The sequence below is a fragment of the Nansenia antarctica genome, assembly GCF_963989245.1.
Source record: "Nansenia antarctica genome assembly, chromosome: 5".
NCBI lineage: Eukaryota > Metazoa > Chordata > Actinopteri > Argentiniformes > Microstomatidae > Nansenia > Nansenia antarctica.
Window position 1 is genome coordinate 14,992,333 of NC_137690.1, and position 18,233 is coordinate 15,010,565.

An 18,233-nucleotide genomic window follows, 5' to 3' on the forward strand; every position below is an offset into this window, starting at 1 on the left:
TGGACAACACAGGGTCCCTGCTTGTCCATTTCCTCATTTCCGCTGCCGAGACGAGGGTCACATTCTCCATCATCAGCACTCGTTCTTCTTGCTCTCTCTCTGTGGACTGATGAGGCAGAGGGAGTCGACTCAGGGCATCTGCATTGCTGTGGTATTTCCCTGGCTTGTAAACAATCTCGTACTCATACGCTAGCAACGTTACTGCCCACCGCTGAATACGAGGGGATGCCATTTGAGGCACAGCTTTCATCTCATTGAAGAGAGATAGTAAGGGTTTGTGGTCAGTGCAAATGACGAACTTCCTTCCATATACATATTTATGAAAGCGCTGGATGCCAAACATCACCGCCAGACCTTCCTTGTCCAGTTGTGAATAGTTTGATTCAGCCGACGTCAGTGTCCGCGACATGAAGCTGATGGGCCTCTCCTGTCCATCTGGCATGCGATGTGACAACACCGCCCCCACTCCATACGGAGAAGCGTCGCATGACAGGATCAGATCTTTTTGGCTGTCATAATGCATTAACACCTTAGATGACTGCATAAGTCGCTTCGACTCCTCAAAAGCTCTCTCCTGTTTTTTCTCCCATTTCCATGTTGTCTCTTTCCTCAACAGTTCATGTAAAGGCGATAACAATGTTGACAGGTTTGGCAGAAACCTGTTGTAGTAGTTGAGTAGGCCAAGGTATGCTCTCAGTTCTGTGACATTGGTCGGTGCTGGTGCCTTCTGTATGGCACTGACCTTGTGTGGTAGAGGATGTAATCCCGAGGCGTCCACCTTATGTCCTAGGAACTCTGCTTCCTGTTCCATGAATGCACACTTGTTGCGTTTCAGACGAAGGCCAGCTTCCTGGAGCCGCGTCAACACCTGGTTTAGTGTGGCCAGGTGATCTTGGTCGCTCCGCCCCGTCAGCAAAATGTCATCCAGATAGACGGCCACATTTGGAATGCCGGCCACCAGACTCTCCATCATCCTTTGAAAAATTGCTGGGCTGGAGGAGACCCCGAATGGAAGACGATTCACCTGAAAAAGACCTTTGTGCGTGTTAATAGTGACATATGGCTTGGATGCTTCATCAAGTGTCACCTGTTGATACGCATGGCTCAGGTCCAGTTTGCTGAACTTCTCCCCGTCGGACAACTTTTCAAACAAGTCCTCCAATCTTGGGATTGGATACTGCTCGAGCTTCGACACCTGGTTGACAGTGACTTTGTAGTCTCCACATATGCGCACTGAATTATCAGACTTTAACACAGGCACGATCGGTGCTGCCCACTCAGAGAACTTCACTGGTTCAATAATTCCCTGGTCTGTGAGTCTCTCTAACTCGATCTCCACCTTCTTCCTCATGGTGTAGGGGACTGGTCTAGGTTTATAGAACTTTGGGGCAACGCCTTCCTTGACATAGATTTTCGCTGGTGGGCCTACCCAGGTTCCCAGTTCCTCTTTGAACACATCCTCATGTTGCTTTAGCACATCCTGTAATGTCAGTTGTAGCCGCTCCATTTTATTCACCAGCACACAGTTCATTCCTAGCTCTTTGATCCATCCCCTGCCCAACAGGTTGGGTCCTGTGCCTGATACGACCACTACTGGTAGCTGTTTTACTTGGTCTCTGTACTTTACAGTCACTTCTGCTACTCCCAGTGTAGGTACTTTTTCACCTGTATACGTTTTCAGAGTCACTGAGCAATCCTGCAGCTCTTTTGTGCCCCCTGCTGTCCATAGCTTGGCATATTCAGTCTTTGTCAAGATTGTCACACTGCAGCCAGTATCCACTTCAAATTTAACAGTACTCTCATTTATGTTAAGCTGTGTGGTAATGGGATCAACTTTTGTTAACTTGGACTCTGTTAGATTGTACATAGTAAACACATCGTCGTCGCTTGAAACATTCTCAGGAGATTCACTTATGTGATGGGCAGACTGCTTTTTATCATTTCTAAAACTCTTTTGCTTGTACTTCCCTCCTCCCTTAAGCTTAAGTTGATCCGGAGTTGAGGATTTGCACATTTTCTTCACATGCCCATTTTTCCCACAGCCATGGCACTTTTCATTGAGAAAACGACAGTCCCTTGCCATATGTTCACCCCCACATCTATAACATGCCAATGGAGTTGTTTGTCCTTGCCACTTCTGTTTTTCCTTCACATTATACACTGGCTCATGGGGTACAGCTTTACTCACAGTACTGTCCAGCGTTCTCGGTCCCAACTGCAGATCCTGCACATCCCTATTTGCAGTTTCCATGGCTTGCGCGACTGTCAATGCTCTGTCGAACGTTAGCTCCGCTTCCGCCAACAATCTCCGCTGTATGCGATCATCTGCTATGCCACATACGAGCCTGTCGCGTAGCATCTCTTTCAATTTGTCACCGTAGTTGCAATGTTGAGCCAGCTCTCTTAGTACTGCCACATACTCCGTCACAGTTTCATTTGCCGCTCTAATCCTTGAATTAAATTTAAATCTTTGGACTATCTCGCTGGGCTTCGGGTTATAATGCGACTGAAGCAGTGCGGTCAAGACGTCATATGTCTTCTCACCAGGCTTGTCCGGGCTTAACAAGTTCCTCATTAAACTGTATGTCCGACTGCCTACAGAGCTTAGCAATATTGCCCGCTTCCTATCCGCATCCGTAATCCCATTTGCAATGAAAAAAATTCCCAAAACTTCGACATACTCCTCCCACGTCTGGGTGTTACTGTCAAAAGCAGTGAGTGTTCCTACCATCATGGTAGCCATCTCGACGTCTGGGTTATCACTATTAGCTCCCTCGTCCTCCGACATTAGCCGAGTTGTCCGTGTTCTAGAACTCACAAGTTGTTCGTCTTTTCCACAACTTCCTTCAAGTTCACCATCCCATCCTCGTCGCCAGATGTGATATCTTCCTAATATAATAATGATGAGCGGACAGCGGGTAAACATTAACTGGTTTATAGTAATAAGTGCAGAGCAGTACAGAGCATGGCAGTTCCCCACATTAGACTAACCCGGAAGCTATACTGCCCCCCCACGGGACCTTCCTGACCCGGCAGATAACCTCTACTACACTTATAAATGCCCAATAAAAACAAAAGTACAGTATGAACAATTCTATTATCACACCAATAGTAAAAAATAAATAAAAAATAAGCCAAACACTGGACACAAAAAAACAAAAGGTACAGGTGGAACAACCTAAAAATACCTTATTAACTTTTGTGCACAAGGAGCAGTGTCATTGACTTGGAGCAGCTTGAGATTTGTAATAACCAATAACCAACCAAACAAGAAACACAGCAACTAAAAGAATGGTTCCAGTGGTGCTGGATGCATTTGAGTTTCACTCAAAAAATATATCTCATGTTGATAAAATTGTTTTGATAAAAATCAAGCTCAATAACTGTAAACATATGCTGTTCATTTGAATAATGGAAATATCAACAGTAACATTCTTATGAACATTGCAGCAAAAAAAAGTTTCTCTTATAAATGCCCAATAAAAACAAAAGTACAGTATGAACAATTCTATTATCACACCAATAGTAAAAATAAAATAAAAAATAAGCCAAACACTGGACACAAAAAAACAAAAGGTACAGGTGGAACAACCTAAAAATACCTTATTAACTTTTGTGCACAAGGAGCAGTGTCATTGACTTGGAGCAGCTTGAGATTTGTAATAACCAATAACCAACCAAACAAGAAACACAGCAACTAAAAGAATGGTTCCAGAGGTGCTGGATGCATTTGAGTTTCACTCAAAAAATATATCTCATGTTGATCAAATTGTTTTGATAAAAATCAAGCTCAATAACTGTAAACATATGCTGTTCATTTGAATAATGGAAATATCAACAGTAACATTCTTATGAACATTGCAGCAAAAAAAAGTTTCTCTTATAAATGCCCAATAAAAACAAAAGTACAGTATGAACAATTCTATTATCACACCAATAGTAAAAATAAAATAAAAAATAAGCCAAACACTGGACACAAAAAAACAAAAGGTACAGGTGGAACAACCTAAAAATACCTTATTAACTTTTGTGGTGGTAGTGGTGGTCTAGTGGATAGTGAGTTGGACTTGTGATCGGAAGGTTGTGAGTTCAAATCCCGCCTGAAGCCACACCACTACTAGTGTGCCCTTGGGTAAGGCACTTAGCCCTCAGTTACTCCAGGGGGAATGTCCCTGTAATTCGTAATTGTAAGTCGCTTTGGATAAAAGCGTCTGCTAAATGGCAAAATTTAATTTAATTAAATGTCCTGCTTATGGAAAAGTCTGCCACAAGTGTGGGAAGGATAACCACTTTGGGAGGTATTGCAAAGCTGAGGCTTCAGGGATGAAAGTGGACACAGTGGAAGAAGAGCCAGAGGAGTTCTTGGTTGACTCAGTACAGTCTAGCACAGCAGATGCGTGCAAATGGTTAGTCCCATTAACTGTGAATGAGACCATAATTCCATTCAAGATAGACACTGGTGCACAAGTCAACCTTATGTCCATACATGATTACAAGACCCTCACAGTTAAGAGCAAAATACACCCGGTGAAAGTGTAAGTGACAGGCTATACAGGAGAGACAGTTCCAATTAAAGGTTGTTGTATAGTGACTCTAAAGCACAAGGGACAGCAGTTAAAGACACAGGTGCTCATAGTAGAGAAGAGCGTACAGCCAATCCTAGGTCTGAGTACCTGTGAAAAGCTTGACTTAGTGAGAAGGGTGTTTGTAGTGAATTCCCAGACTAGCACAGACCACAACGCAATTATGCAGGAGAACAAATATGTCTTTGAGGGACTAGGATGCTTGCCTGGTGAGCACAAAATATGTGTGGATGACACAGTGACTCCTGTAGTTCATGCGTGCAGAAAGATTCCATTTGCACTGAGAGACAAACTCAAAGAAGAGCTAGCACGCATGGAAAAGATGGGCGTCATAAAGAAAATAGACGAGCCAACAGATTGGGTGAGCTCACTAGTGGTTGTGCAGAAGCCAAGTGGAGCTCTACGCATATGTCTTGATCCACGGGATCTAAACAGGGCTATAAAGCGTGAGCATTTCAAGCTACCAACAAGAGAAGAGATCATGTCACAGTTTGCTGGTGCTAAATGGTTTAGCAAGCTGGATGCGTCAACTAGGGATGCTCCGATCTGGATTTTTGGGGCCGATACCGATCACCGATTTTTTTCCTCAAGATCAACCGATACCGATACCGATACCGATTTAAAAAAAAATACATAACTGTAGGCCTACTGACTGGATAGCCTACATATTTTTTGCTTTTTAGACAAAAGTTTTGATCCATTAGGCACCAAGCAAACGCAGACCCATTTTTATGGCATAGTAAAAGTCTGGCCTATCACCCAGTTAGGGCCTGAAGCCCAAGTCAGTCGATATGGCTGTATAAAAGACATCATAAACGTGGCCTTCATGGTTTACATACTGTTACGTCCTCCTATGTTTTCTGTTCAGTTATCTGTCTTCCCCAGAAAAAAAAAGAAAAAAAAAAAAAGATCGGTTTTTGCGATCGGCCATTTTTGCCGATCACCGATCGAGTCATTTGGAGTGAAATCGGCCGATTTAAATCGGTGGCCGATAAATCGGAGCATCCCTAGCGTCAACAGGCTTCTGGCAGATGAAGCTTGATGAGGCAAGCTCAAAACTATGCACGTTCAACACACCAGAAGGACGGTTTCGCTTTCTGCGTTTACCTTACGGTATTCTGTCTGCGCCAGAAGTTTACCATAAAACAATCCATATGATCTATGAGCACATAGAGGGAGTGGAGACCATGATGGATGACATCATCGTGTGGGGATCCACAAGAGAAGAACATGATGCACGGCTGAGGGAAGTACTGGATCTGACACGCAAGTCCAATCTGAAATTAAACCAGAACAAGTGTGAGTTTGCAGTGAAAAGCCTTACCTTTGTGGGAGATGTGATTTCAGAGCAAGGTGTCAAGCCAGATCCAAGGAAGACGTCAGCCATAATGAACATGGAACGTCCACAGAACAAAGAAGAGGTGAGGAGATTTCTGGGAATGGTCACATATTTGGCTAAATTTATCCCCCAGTTGTCTGCCCAGTCAGCACCACTCAGATGGCTTCTAGAGCAGAAGAACGAGTGGGAATGGTCCCATGAGCAGGAAGAGTGCTTCCATAAGCTGAAGGAGATCTTAACCAAGGAGCCAGTGCTCAAGTTTTATGACCCAGAACGGAGCACTAGGATCTCGGCAGATGCTTCTCAGTACGGCCTAGGGGCAGTACTGCTACAGATGTATGACAACAGCTGGCAGCCCGTAGCCTACGCGTCTCGTGCATTGACAAGTGCTGAAGTTAGATACGCACAAATAGAGAAGGAACTTTTAGCCAGCACATATGCATGTGAACGTTTCCATCAGTACATATATGGAAAGGCTTTTGAAGTGGAAACAGACCACAAGCCCCTAGTATCAATAATGTCCAAGCCCCTCAATGATTGTCCTCTGAGGATTCAGCGACTGTCAATCAGACTGCAGAAATATGACGTGAGAATGGTCTATACACCAGGAAAATTCATGTTTGCTGCTGACACGCTCTCACGCGCAGTCAACAAGATGGAAAGTCCAAATGAACAGAAAAGCGTCGAAATAGAAGCCTATGTTGACATGATTGTCACATCACTTCCTGTGTCTGCGGAGCGGACAGAGAAGATCAGGAAAGCAACTGAACTAGACGAGACACTGAAAGAGCTCAAGAAGACCATACTGAAAGGGTGGCCTGTGCAAAAGCGTGATTGCCCAAGTCAGATCCAAGATTACTGGGCATGCAGATCAGAGCTCTCAGTTGCTAAGGACATTGTCTTCAAAGGAAGCAGGTTTGTCATCCCGTCATCCATGCGCAAGGAAATGCTGCAGAAAGTGCATGAGGGACATTTGGGTGAGGAAAAATGTAAACGTAGAGCGCGTGAAGTAATGTACTGGCCAAGGCTCAACCAAGACATCAGCCACACCACAGCTGCATGTGAAATATGTCTCACCTACAGGTCCAAACAACAAGCAGAGCCGCTCATGCCCCACCCTGTACCTGATCGCCCGTACCAGAAGGTCGGAGTGGATTTGTTTGACTGTAACGGTAAAAGCAACATTGTAGTCACAGATTACTTCTCCAACTACCCGGAAGTTGCAACACTGCAGTCAACATCCAGCAGAACAGTCATAGCCTACCTTAAAACAGTCTTTGCGAGACATGGAGTTCCCTGTGAGGTGTTTTCAGATAACGGGCCACAGTTTTCCATCAGCGAGTTTGCTGGTTTTGCAGAGGACTAGGGTTTTCACCATGCCACCTCAAGCCCTAACTACCCGAGATCCAATGGGCTCGCAGAGAGTTCAGTCAAGGTTGTCAAGGCTCTCATGAAGAAGGCTCAAGATGGACAGGAGGAGTTCCAGAGGAGTCTGATGGTATACAGGAGTGCCCCTTTGGAAAATGGTTTGTCCCCAGCCCAGATGCTGATGGGAAGGCGCAGTTGCAACATGACAAGAAGGCAAAACACTTACCAAGCCTCAAGCCAGGCGATACAATCCGTATCCTGGATCACACAAAAGGCACATGGAGGCAAGGAGGATGCGTGCAAAGAGAAGTTGCACCACGCTCATACCTGATCCGGACAGACCATGGTGCAGCTCTGAGACGAAATCGTGTAGATCTAAGACCACAGGTAACGGTCCCAGAGACAGATTCTCAACAACAAAGCACTGCAGAAGTGTTAGATGCTCCCAGGAGTGAGCAGTTTGGTCAGAGTTCTCCGGACCGCAGTGACTCCGTCATGCCAAAGGGGGGCAGCACACCCTCTGAGACCTGTTGCAGGCCTAAAAGGACTGTTAAATAGGGCTGGGTTCAAAAAATCGATTTCCCGATTCTGAATCGATCTTCATTAAATGAGCGATTTATCGATTCATAAGTCCCGAGATCGATCTTTCATGTTTTTTTTTTTGTGAGATCTCGTGGCCAGATTTCGCGATACAAGAATTTATCACGCAACGCACGTGAGGTCTCAACACTAAAATCTAAAAACATGGCGATGGCACGGACACTCAAGTCACCACCCGGCTTAAAGTCAGATGTCTGGGTGCATTTTGGATTCAAAACATTTGACGATAGAGATGAGCTGGACAAAAGCAAAGTCATATGTAAGCTGTGCGCAGTGGAAGTTAAATTTAGTGGAAACACCACAAATCTACGGAACCACTTATTGAGGCATCACCCTGACGTGAAACACGGAACAGCGGAGCCGAAACAGACCTCGCTGATAAAGACGTTTGGTTGCAAATTGCAATCAAATTCTCCCCGTGCCCAACAAATTACAGAGGCTGTAGCACATTTTATTTGCAAGGATATACGCCCGTACAGCGTTGTTGAAAATGCTGGCTTTCGAAAACTCGTCACTGTATTAGAACCACGCTACGTGTTACCGACACGCAAACAGTTGAGTGAAGTGATAGTCCCAGACATGTACGCGCAGGTGAAACGTGATATCGCAACTTCACTTCAGCAAGCAGAGAGAGTTGCCATAACGTGTGACAGCTGGACATCCAGAGCAATGGATTCGTACCTGACAATCACTTGCCACTATATCAATGATGACTGGAGTCTCACGTCTCATGTTCTTCAGACTAGGGCAGTTGAAACCAGCCACACTGCAAGTAATCTAGCTGACCTGTTGTCCGAGGCGATACAAGATTGGGAGCTTACAAACAAAGATCCAGTCATCATAACGGACAATGCTGCAAATATGGTCCGCGCTGTGCATTTGATGGAGCGATTGCACATTGGCTGTTTTGCGCACACGCTCAATTTAGCTTCACAAGCAGCTCTCAAAATCACAGCTGTCGCGCGCTTGCTTGGCCGCGTGAGGCGTATCACGTCATTTTTCCATCGCAGTACTACGGCAAACCACACGCTCAAAGAGAAACAACGGATGCTGGAGCTGCCTGCTCATAAGCTTGTGATTGACGTGGTGACCCGGTGGAACAGCGCTCTGGACATGCTGGAACGCTTCCTGGAGCAGCAACCAGCCATCTCAGCAACTCTGATGTCACCTGAAGTGCGCAGGAACGAAAGCGATCTCTGCACTCTGACAGAGGCTGACATAACGGTCGCAGAAGATGTGGTGAAAGCTCTTGGGCCGATGAAGGCAGCCACACTGGTGATGTCTGAAGAGAACTCCCCGACTGTCTCCGTTATTGCGCCTCTCCAGGCACAGCTACTGGAGAAGATGAGCAGTGACCCCCACGACTCCACAGTGATTAAGGACCTCAAGACTGCTATATACAACAACTTCAATTCAAGGTATGCTCAGGCCTACTTAACGTCACTGTGTGTGTGTGTGTGTGTGTGTGTGTGTGTGTCTTGAGTTATGAAATGAATACAGTGGGTCTCTAAAAGGCTACTTAATTTGTAACCCCTGTGTAAGTTAATAGGGTTTTACATGCTAAAATATTAGGAGTTGTATTAAGAAAATACATGGTGTGCGTGAGTCAGTCAGTCTGTGCATGCATGTAACTGTATGCATGCATGTGTAATGTAATGTAATGAAATGTGTTTTAAGTTAAAACAAATTAAATCTCTTTTAAGATATGCAGCCCTGAAGGACAAGCTGTATGTAACATCAGCATTAGATCCTCGCTTCAAGGCCCTGCCCTTCTTATCTGATGAGGTCCGAGACGACACATTCGATAGATTGATGACTGAAGCTGCTGGCCTGGAGCAAGCAGAGGCATCTAATGTAAGTTGACATGTAGAAATAACTTATTGTTACTGTATACTACAGTATTTTAATAATCATTAATCAATTATTAATCAATTATGTTTCTTCCTGACTATTTTCATCTTTCCAACAGCAAGAATCTGATGGTGATGGAGCTGAGGATGAGGAGGCTGCGCAGCAGGAAGACAACACCCTTTGTCCTCCTGTTAAAGTGGCTTATGCCCCTTCTCCATCAAAGAGGTCAAAGGAATCCTCTGCACTGATGTCTCTCCTTGGATCAGCCTACACCCCAAAAGCCATAGTAGTACCACAGAAATCTCTGGCTGAGAAGGCAAAGGAAGAAGTGAAAAGATACAGGGAAGTAAAACCTGTTCCACTCTCTGAAAACCCCCTGGCCTGGTGGAAGGTGCATGCAGGGGAGTATCCCCTTTTGGCACGCCAAGCAAAGCGGTCTCTGTGTGTCCCCGCGACCAGTGTCGCTTCTGAGAGAGTTTTCTCAACCGCTGGTGATATCTTTACTGCACAGAGAAGCTGCCTCACTCCGCAACATGTAGATCAGCTCCTTTTTTTGCAGAAGAATCTTTCAATCTCCAAAAAGTGAGAAAGCAGTAATGAAGGGCTTTAGTTTCATGGACATTATGGTTTACAATGTGTGTTTTTGTTCCCCAAAATACCCTCATCTATTGCACTATTTTCGTTTGAGTTTTGCACATTTTTATTTTGTATATATAAACCCCTCAAAAAACATTCGGAAACGCTTTTTTTGTTGATTATTACCGGTAGGCTATGTTTGTAGCCCCTTTATTTACATCGGCTGCAGTAAAGCACGTTAAAAAGCACTTTTTGTAGTTGCAAAATGTTGGTCAATGATGTTCATATGTTCCAATAAAATGTGTTCCAATAAAAAGTACATTCATGTAACTGCTTTGGAGTCAATTCATTGATATGTTTAACAATGCTACATGTTATAGGGTTCCTTGAACCATTTATAGCATTAATTCTGAGAATCTCTTTCATATTCAAGCAAAAAATGTATATTTTAACTAGATCGAATCGGAATCGAATCGAATCGAATCGTGAGCTCACTGAGCTGGTGAATCGGAATCGAATCGTTTTGGGAAATCAGTGGCGATACCCAGCCCTACTGTTAAACCTCCTGAGAGACTTATTGCACAGTGCTAAAAACCATGTGGACTGTGGGCATGAGACAGAGTAAAGAAAAGAGGACACTTATTGTTGAGAGTTAAATGTAAATGAAAATGTTTGTGAAAAAAAAAAAAAGTTTGTAAAGAGATATGTGATACATATGCTTATTATTTGAATGCATAGGTTCATGTTTGAAATGCAGGTTTATTATTGGAATGCACAGATTTAAGAACAGTCAGAAACTAATGTTTTGTTATATGACTACAAGAAAAGAACAAGTTGTTTTGTTTTGAAAGAAGGGAAGATGTGTTGTTATTATACTACATAATATTGTGTTGTTATTATACTACATAATATACAGAGTGTCTGGAAGACGGATGTGCAACGTGTTATTAAAAGCCAGTTAAGAAACCCCAGCCTGTTTATTCCTAGTTAGGAATACTGGAAACAACAAACGTAACACTCCCAATAGTACATTAGATAGACATTACGTCAGTGTGCAGAATCAAGGTTGTGTGCTACACTGCCCTCTACTGAGAATGAATACAGTCTATCTATCTATGCGCTCAGTGTTCCAGGATCTTGTATGTGCCACGTCCATGCACGTGTTGCTACAATGTTACTACACTGGTATACCCTATCCTGGGTGTTTAAAGGTGTTTGATAGATATTCATTGTAATGGATTTAGTTTGAACTTTTTAAATTGTTTTAATTAGTTACCACCCGGAAAACAATAGTAGGGTACAGCCAGCATGTTTAATTTCATATAGATTTTACCTAATAATCCTGCATGATTAATTTAAATACAGATCAAAATATAATGATCATACAAAAACATCTTTCCCATTATTCAAATAGAACATCTTACTCTTATATGGCTGTATCTATAATTCAACACTTGTGACACACACCTATCAACCCACACAAAAAGTCTGATGATGATGATGATGATGATGAATTATCTTCCTCCTGATACAACCCTTGTGTCCTTAGGTCTGATTCCTCTTCTTTCAGTTGCACAAATAGAGGTTAACATCATCAGACTTCAGGATAGCAATGAGGGCATACATACATACATTAAATTGAATACTCGTTTCAGAGTGACAGTATGTGTTATTTGCATTATGTTTTGTTCAATGTGTCTACATGTTCCTGTAAGGGTTGGGTCATGTGTGAACCTGACTGGACATGAAAATAAAATATTAATTCATTGATGAATTCATGCATACATACATATATACATACATACACCAAAGTACACAACATTGTGTCATACAAATCTTTCATACACCTCTGAATAAAGTTCATGTCATCTCCCTCCACCACCTTCCCCAATTCTCGAGTCCTGCTGTAGTTTCTGTGTGTTCAGGTGGGCCTCAATCTCCCGTCTGAAGAACAGCTCCCCCAGGTGGCCATGTGGGGCTTCACTCATGGCTTTGGTCTGCATACACATCTTATACTTGTCTGGAGGAAGCTCATCCGCACAGTGCTTCTCGTGCCACAAGTGGAAGAGGCTGTGGGAAGGGGAGCGAATCACCATTAGCTTACTGTGCAGGTACTTCCTGTACAGGTGGACGTCCTCCAATCCCCAGCCTTTGGTGTTACGGTCAAATCCACCTGCAGGGATGAGCAGAGATGCGTACAAGATTAATGAGTTATCAAATGTAAGCCTATCTATCTATCAAATATCTAGGAAATATAAAAATACAAATGTGATGTGAATTTCATTGCTTTACCTATGTTGATGAAATCAGACCTATACTGGCATGTCATCCCAAAACCAAAATCTCTCCAGAATCCAGTGTCTTTCCTTATCACCTATTGCAGAGAGACATAATGTAACATTTTTAAAAGGAACACTGTCTTTCATCTTACCTCCATCAACCCCATCCCCACCCATCACATACTCACAACCTCTGCCTACAACTTAACATCCCTATATCCTATAACATCCCTGTGTATTTTTGGACATACCAGTTGTTGTTGAATGGGAGGTAGAAGAGTCTGGTTATTGTAGATAAGTGCTGGATTGTATTGGCTGAAGAGCACTGGGTAGAACACTTTTTTACCTAAAGACACAACAAAACAACAAATGACACTACATTTCTCAAAAGATAGAAAGAAAGAAAGAAAGACAGGCAGGCCGACAAACAGACAGACAGACAGACAGACAGACAGACAGCCCCCGCCCCCCCTCACCAGGTTCTGCATTGAGTCGGCAGCTAGTGAGGAAGTCGGGGGTGAAGTGTATGTCGACATCGCAGAAGAACAGAAGCACATTTTGGCTTCGCCTCCAGGCCCTGGCTCCCACTTCTAAGCCACGGCCACGAGAGAACTCCTCGTTCAGCTGGATCAAGGTGAAGTTCCTGAACTGGGTCTCTCTGATGAGGAGAGGAGGGAAGAGGGTTGGCTGAAGTCATAATGCTGTCCAGTCATCTACTGTTCTACTGCTTGTCCCCACATGTCCCTCTGTGGTCATGGCTAAAGACTGTGTTGTTGTGACTAAACCTACCTTTAGGTGGGTCACAGAGAAGCAGTCTAGGAACCACTGATATAGATCAGAATAAAGGGCTTCAGGCTCAGTCAGTGGTTAAAAAATCTCTCTCTCTCTCTCTCTCTCTCTCTCTCTCCATTATCATTATGGATCTGCCATAACCAGGAGATGAAATATGATTATTATTCTCCTCATTATGGTCTCAAAGCAGCAGTAAAGGGCTCTGCGGGACTCCCCTGGGTCCTAAAGCTTCATATGACTCACGAAGGCACAGTTATAGAAGGCTACAGCATTACCCACTGTCTTTTATATCACATCTGCAATGCACCACAGAAACATTCTCAAGTATGTATTCCAGAGGAGCCAAGTATCCAACTCCTGCATTTTATGGAAATATGTGGTTTAGTGAAGTTGAAACAGTACATCATGGTATGTCGTTATAGGTCCAGTATGTAACATTTAATCTTTCTAAATGCTTCCTAATGGTTGTAATGACTATGTTTAATCGGCAGCGATCAGGGAATGAGATCCCTTTAAATAAATATGATATATACAGACACTGTTTTGGTCCTACCTGACACTCGGTTTGCATATAAACAAGTTGTGACTACCAGGGGTGTTCTAGGGGAGTGGACTCACCGATTTTTGCCTTTCTGTCTCCGTTGGCTGCCTCTTCGAATCGTGTGCGTATTCAGAAACACAACAGCTAATGTCCAACACTGCAAGTCCATTTCGGGGGGGTTTATATTACAGTTTTTCTCAATTGCTTTGGTGCATTTCTCTGATCAGAATTAAAATTCTCATAACTGTCAACCTCCACAACATTTAGTCATTTGTGCACATCATAATAGCAGTTTCTCATTCCTTCCAACAAATTGCAAATGCTTTTGGACATGCATCAATTGCTTTCATACAATTCTCTGCTGTTTTGTAACATTATCATTTGCTTATGTCATGTCAGTCAAAATTAACTATGAATGCTGAATAGTCATTCCCTATAAAAACTAATAGTCCTCATTTCATTGCTTGAGTCATTACATACAAAAATGTTGAAGAAGTTGTCAAAATCTGCCAAGCAAATTTTATACATTTCTTTATAATTTTTTCCTGAAAAAACAATTTCTCTCGGGTGAACCTCAGCTTTCACTGATGAGGAGGAGTGTGTGAATCATTAATTGTAACCAATGATAAGCCACTTCTCCACAGTCATTCACAGCTGAATCCCATGAACCCTCAATTGGCAAGCATATATGAACCGAGCAGGACATAGTGTGTACCATTTCGACAATACTGTGACACAGAAATGGAAGGTCAGCATCGTGGAAGAGGGGCGAGGATGCGGGGAGGGGACAAAACAGGGGAAGAGGAAGAAGAGGCCGAGTACATAGGCAGATTCCTGATGAAATTAGGGCTACAATTGTGGACCATGTTGTCAATCACGGCCTCACAATGGCTGAGGCTGTTTTCGATTAGTGCAGCCAAATGTTGGGAGAACCACTATAAATTCAATGATTCAAACATTTCGTCGGGAGAACAGGTGTGTATATTGGACAGTTATTCAGCACTAAATCTGCACTGCACTACTGTCATTGTGTCATACATTAAGCTTACAGTGGGACAAGAACTTGTCACATTTTACATTTAGACTTACAGCTTTACTGCAGCATAGATTTACTGTATTGTAGTGTAAAGTAGAGTTACAGTAAAGATTTGCCATATTTACAGTATGGTACTGTACTGCAGCATTTTACAAGTGGGAAGCACTGTTATTGTACACTACAGTAATATGGGTTAAAGGAGTATATCTCATGTTTACTGTACATTACTGTAATTTTACTCTGCATCACATAGGATTGCAAGACAACCTCGCAGAGGTGGAAAAGGGCCCCTTTTTACTCGGCAACAAGAGGAAGCCATTTGTGCAATGGTGATTGCAAACAATGCCATAAGGTTGAGAGAGATACAAAGTGCTGTTATAGAGGAGGAAAGTTTTTTCTCTCTCTCTCTATTCTGGGATAAAGCGTGTACTGGAGCTGGAGGCCAGGGAACCGCTGCACACATTCATATACGTTGATGAGGCGGGTTTCAATCTGGCAAAAGGTAGAAGGCGTGGAAGAAATCGCATTGGACAGAGAGCAACCATTGATGTCCCAGACCAACGAGGAGGGAATATTACAATGTGTGCAGCCATCTCAGAAAACGGCGCCCTCACCCATATACCCCGTCTTGGTCCATACAACACACAACATCTGCTGACTTTTTTAGACATTCTTTACAGGGACATAATCCCTGAGAATGAGAGGGGTCTAAATGGAGACCATCTGAACAAGTATGTTGTAGTATGGGATAATGTGCGTTTTCACCAGTCAGATCTGGTCAGACAGTGGTTTGCAGCACATGAAAGGATGCTGGTGGAATATCTCCCTCCCTACTCCCCATTCCTGAATCCAATAGAGGAGTTTTTCTCTGCCTGGAGGTGGAAGGTATATGACCGGCATCCACATATCCAAGGAGATACTTTCCTCGCTGCATTGCCAGGGATGATATTCGCTGTGATGTCGATGAAAATATGTGGCCAGACAGACATGAACGTCTGGATGTGAATGAATGATTTACAGTACTGTGTATGTTGTATGTTCCAATTCAGTTCCAATATGTACTGCAATATTGTTTACAGTTGTGCACAGCTCTACCCAAAGGGTGTTTCTTATGTTTGTTGTAAATAAGTTTGTATTTTTCTTTTGCACAATGCTGTGAACAAATTAGAATTGCAAAGAGCCTATGCAGTAAAAAATGTAAACATATGTATTCAGTGTCTTGTACTCATTTACCTCACTAAATACAGTAATGTGTAACCCACTGTAGATTTCAAATGGCTGTGCAAATAGTGTATAGTACTGTCTTGAGCATTTTCAGGTAGTGTCACCAAGATCTGACTTTTTTGCATTGGAAAACACTTAGAGTGAACTGTCATAATGAAAACATGACAAAGCCATTTGACTATCTTGTTCATAAACAATGGTGTCAGGACTTTTCATTTTGATGACACTGACACTTTCATTGACATGAATACTTGAGGAATGAACTATCCATTTTGAGCAAGTGACACGCTTTTGCAGGTTATCAACTAGGTTTTGCAGGTTGTACTAATTGTTTTGAGAAATGCACTAACTGTTGTGCAAATGTTAATAGTGATGTGAGAAATGCACCAAAGCGACTGAGAAAAACTGTATTATTATTATTGGAACTTCTAACTGAATTTCGTCATGTTGGTCAGAGGTGGCAGATTTCCAACAAACTTACACCCTGCTCCTTTAAAGTCTATGTTATGAACATTGATTATATTCATGTATGTAACGAATTGACCTCAGTGGAATGTATTACCTGGAGGTTTGGTCCATCATGGCCTTCACCATGTCTATCTGATCCTGGCCAAAGTAGACCACAGTGAGATGGACTCTCCCATCCTGCTGGATGCACACGTCTCTGAAACGGCAAGACTGGGGAGTTACTGTATACCTGGGGGCGGCGGTAGCCTAGTGGTTACAGAGGCCGGCTAGCAATTGGAAGGTCAATGGTTCAAACCCTGCCTCAGGAGGGAGCTGCATGTGCCCTTGAGCAAGGCACTTAACCCCTAATTGCTCCAGGAGCGCTGATTATGGCTGACCATGTGCCTAGAGCAAAAAATACCAAATTCCAACAATTGATTGACAAGTTGATTGCATGGCAAATAAAACATAATTATTTTTTATTATTATTAACTCCTCTGGAGTCCTGCCACTAGAGCTTCAGATTGTTTAAATTGTTTACAGATGTTGTTGTCTGTATCATAATGACGCATGTCTTTACCTTTATTTTTTTTACCAGATTCAGATTCAAAATCTCTTTTACAGAGATATCTGGTCCATACAGCTGAACACACAGTCACACTCACTGTGTGATAATTAAACAATAATTGATAGATGACATGTGTATGACAACATTGCTTTCATCCTATACCTGAAGTTGCTGATGAACTGTCTGAACGTGTCGGCCCTCCTGGACAGAGGTACGATGATGTTGACGAGCATGCTACTAGTGTCCACTCTCTCGGTCTTCACCTTGACCAGGGGGGCGAAGGGCCGGAAGAACACCAGTTGTCTGAAGTCCCAGGGTCCCTCACCTTTAAACATCAGCTCATACACCGTGCCTTTGTCCTTCTCTGTACGAGTCAACCCTGTTAGATAGATAGATAGATAGATAGATAGATAGATAGATAGATAGATAGATAGATAGATAGATAGATAGATAGATAGATATATGGAGAGATGGATAGATATAGATAGATAGATAGAGAGAGAGAGAGAGAGAGAGAGAGAGAGAGAGGGAGAGAGGGGAGGTAGAAGGGAGAGGAGAGAGGAGAGATGGTACAGTATGACTACATTGTTTTGTAGTTATGAGTACATGTCTATATCATATATCATGGAGTTCATATCACAAAGAATAAGAGAGAGGAAGAAATACAGGAAGAGAGAGAGAAGTGCCTAGGGGAAGAAGCCAGGGTGTGACACATGACTGGATCGCAGTTCATTCAGACAGGGAGTACATTAACTCTCTCATTGTGTCTCACACCTTCTATGAAGGCTGATGGGGAGTAGGAGCGTCTGCGCTGGGTGGTGTCCCTGTGTTGATGGGGACCATTGAGGACGTGCAAGGCTGTCTCCAGCGTGCCTATCAGCTCGTCCCTCCTGTCTTTCCTGACAGGCCTCTCCTCAGGGTGGCGCGTCAGCCCCATCTCCAACTGGTACACCCTGGCACACACACACACACACACACACACACACACACACACACACACACACTCAATGTCACTGTTGATAAGCTTTA

The 18,233-nt window shown here is 43.2% G+C and overlaps 1 protein-coding gene across 1 annotated transcript in view; it reads right to left on the reverse strand.

Annotated features, from left to right (window-relative positions):
• Positions 1 to 12,182: 12,182 nt before the first annotated feature.
• LOC308157771 (chondroitin sulfate N-acetylgalactosaminyltransferase 1-like) overlaps positions 12,183 to 18,233 on the reverse strand; it is a gene marked incomplete at both ends in the record, with an annotated part of 6,934 nt that continues 883 nt past the window's right edge. Inside the window, 7 exons of the mRNA XM_080531378.1 lie at positions 12,183 to 12,490; positions 12,610 to 12,691; positions 12,848 to 12,942; positions 13,073 to 13,254; positions 16,752 to 16,853; positions 17,367 to 17,583; positions 17,979 to 18,157. Of these exons, the coding sequence (XP_080387504.1) occupies positions 12,183 to 12,490; positions 12,610 to 12,691; positions 12,848 to 12,942; positions 13,073 to 13,254; positions 16,752 to 16,853; positions 17,367 to 17,583; positions 17,979 to 18,157 (1,165 nt within the window). The remainder of the gene's footprint in view (positions 12,491 to 12,609; positions 12,692 to 12,847; positions 12,943 to 13,072; positions 13,255 to 16,751; positions 16,854 to 17,366; positions 17,584 to 17,978; positions 18,158 to 18,233) is intronic.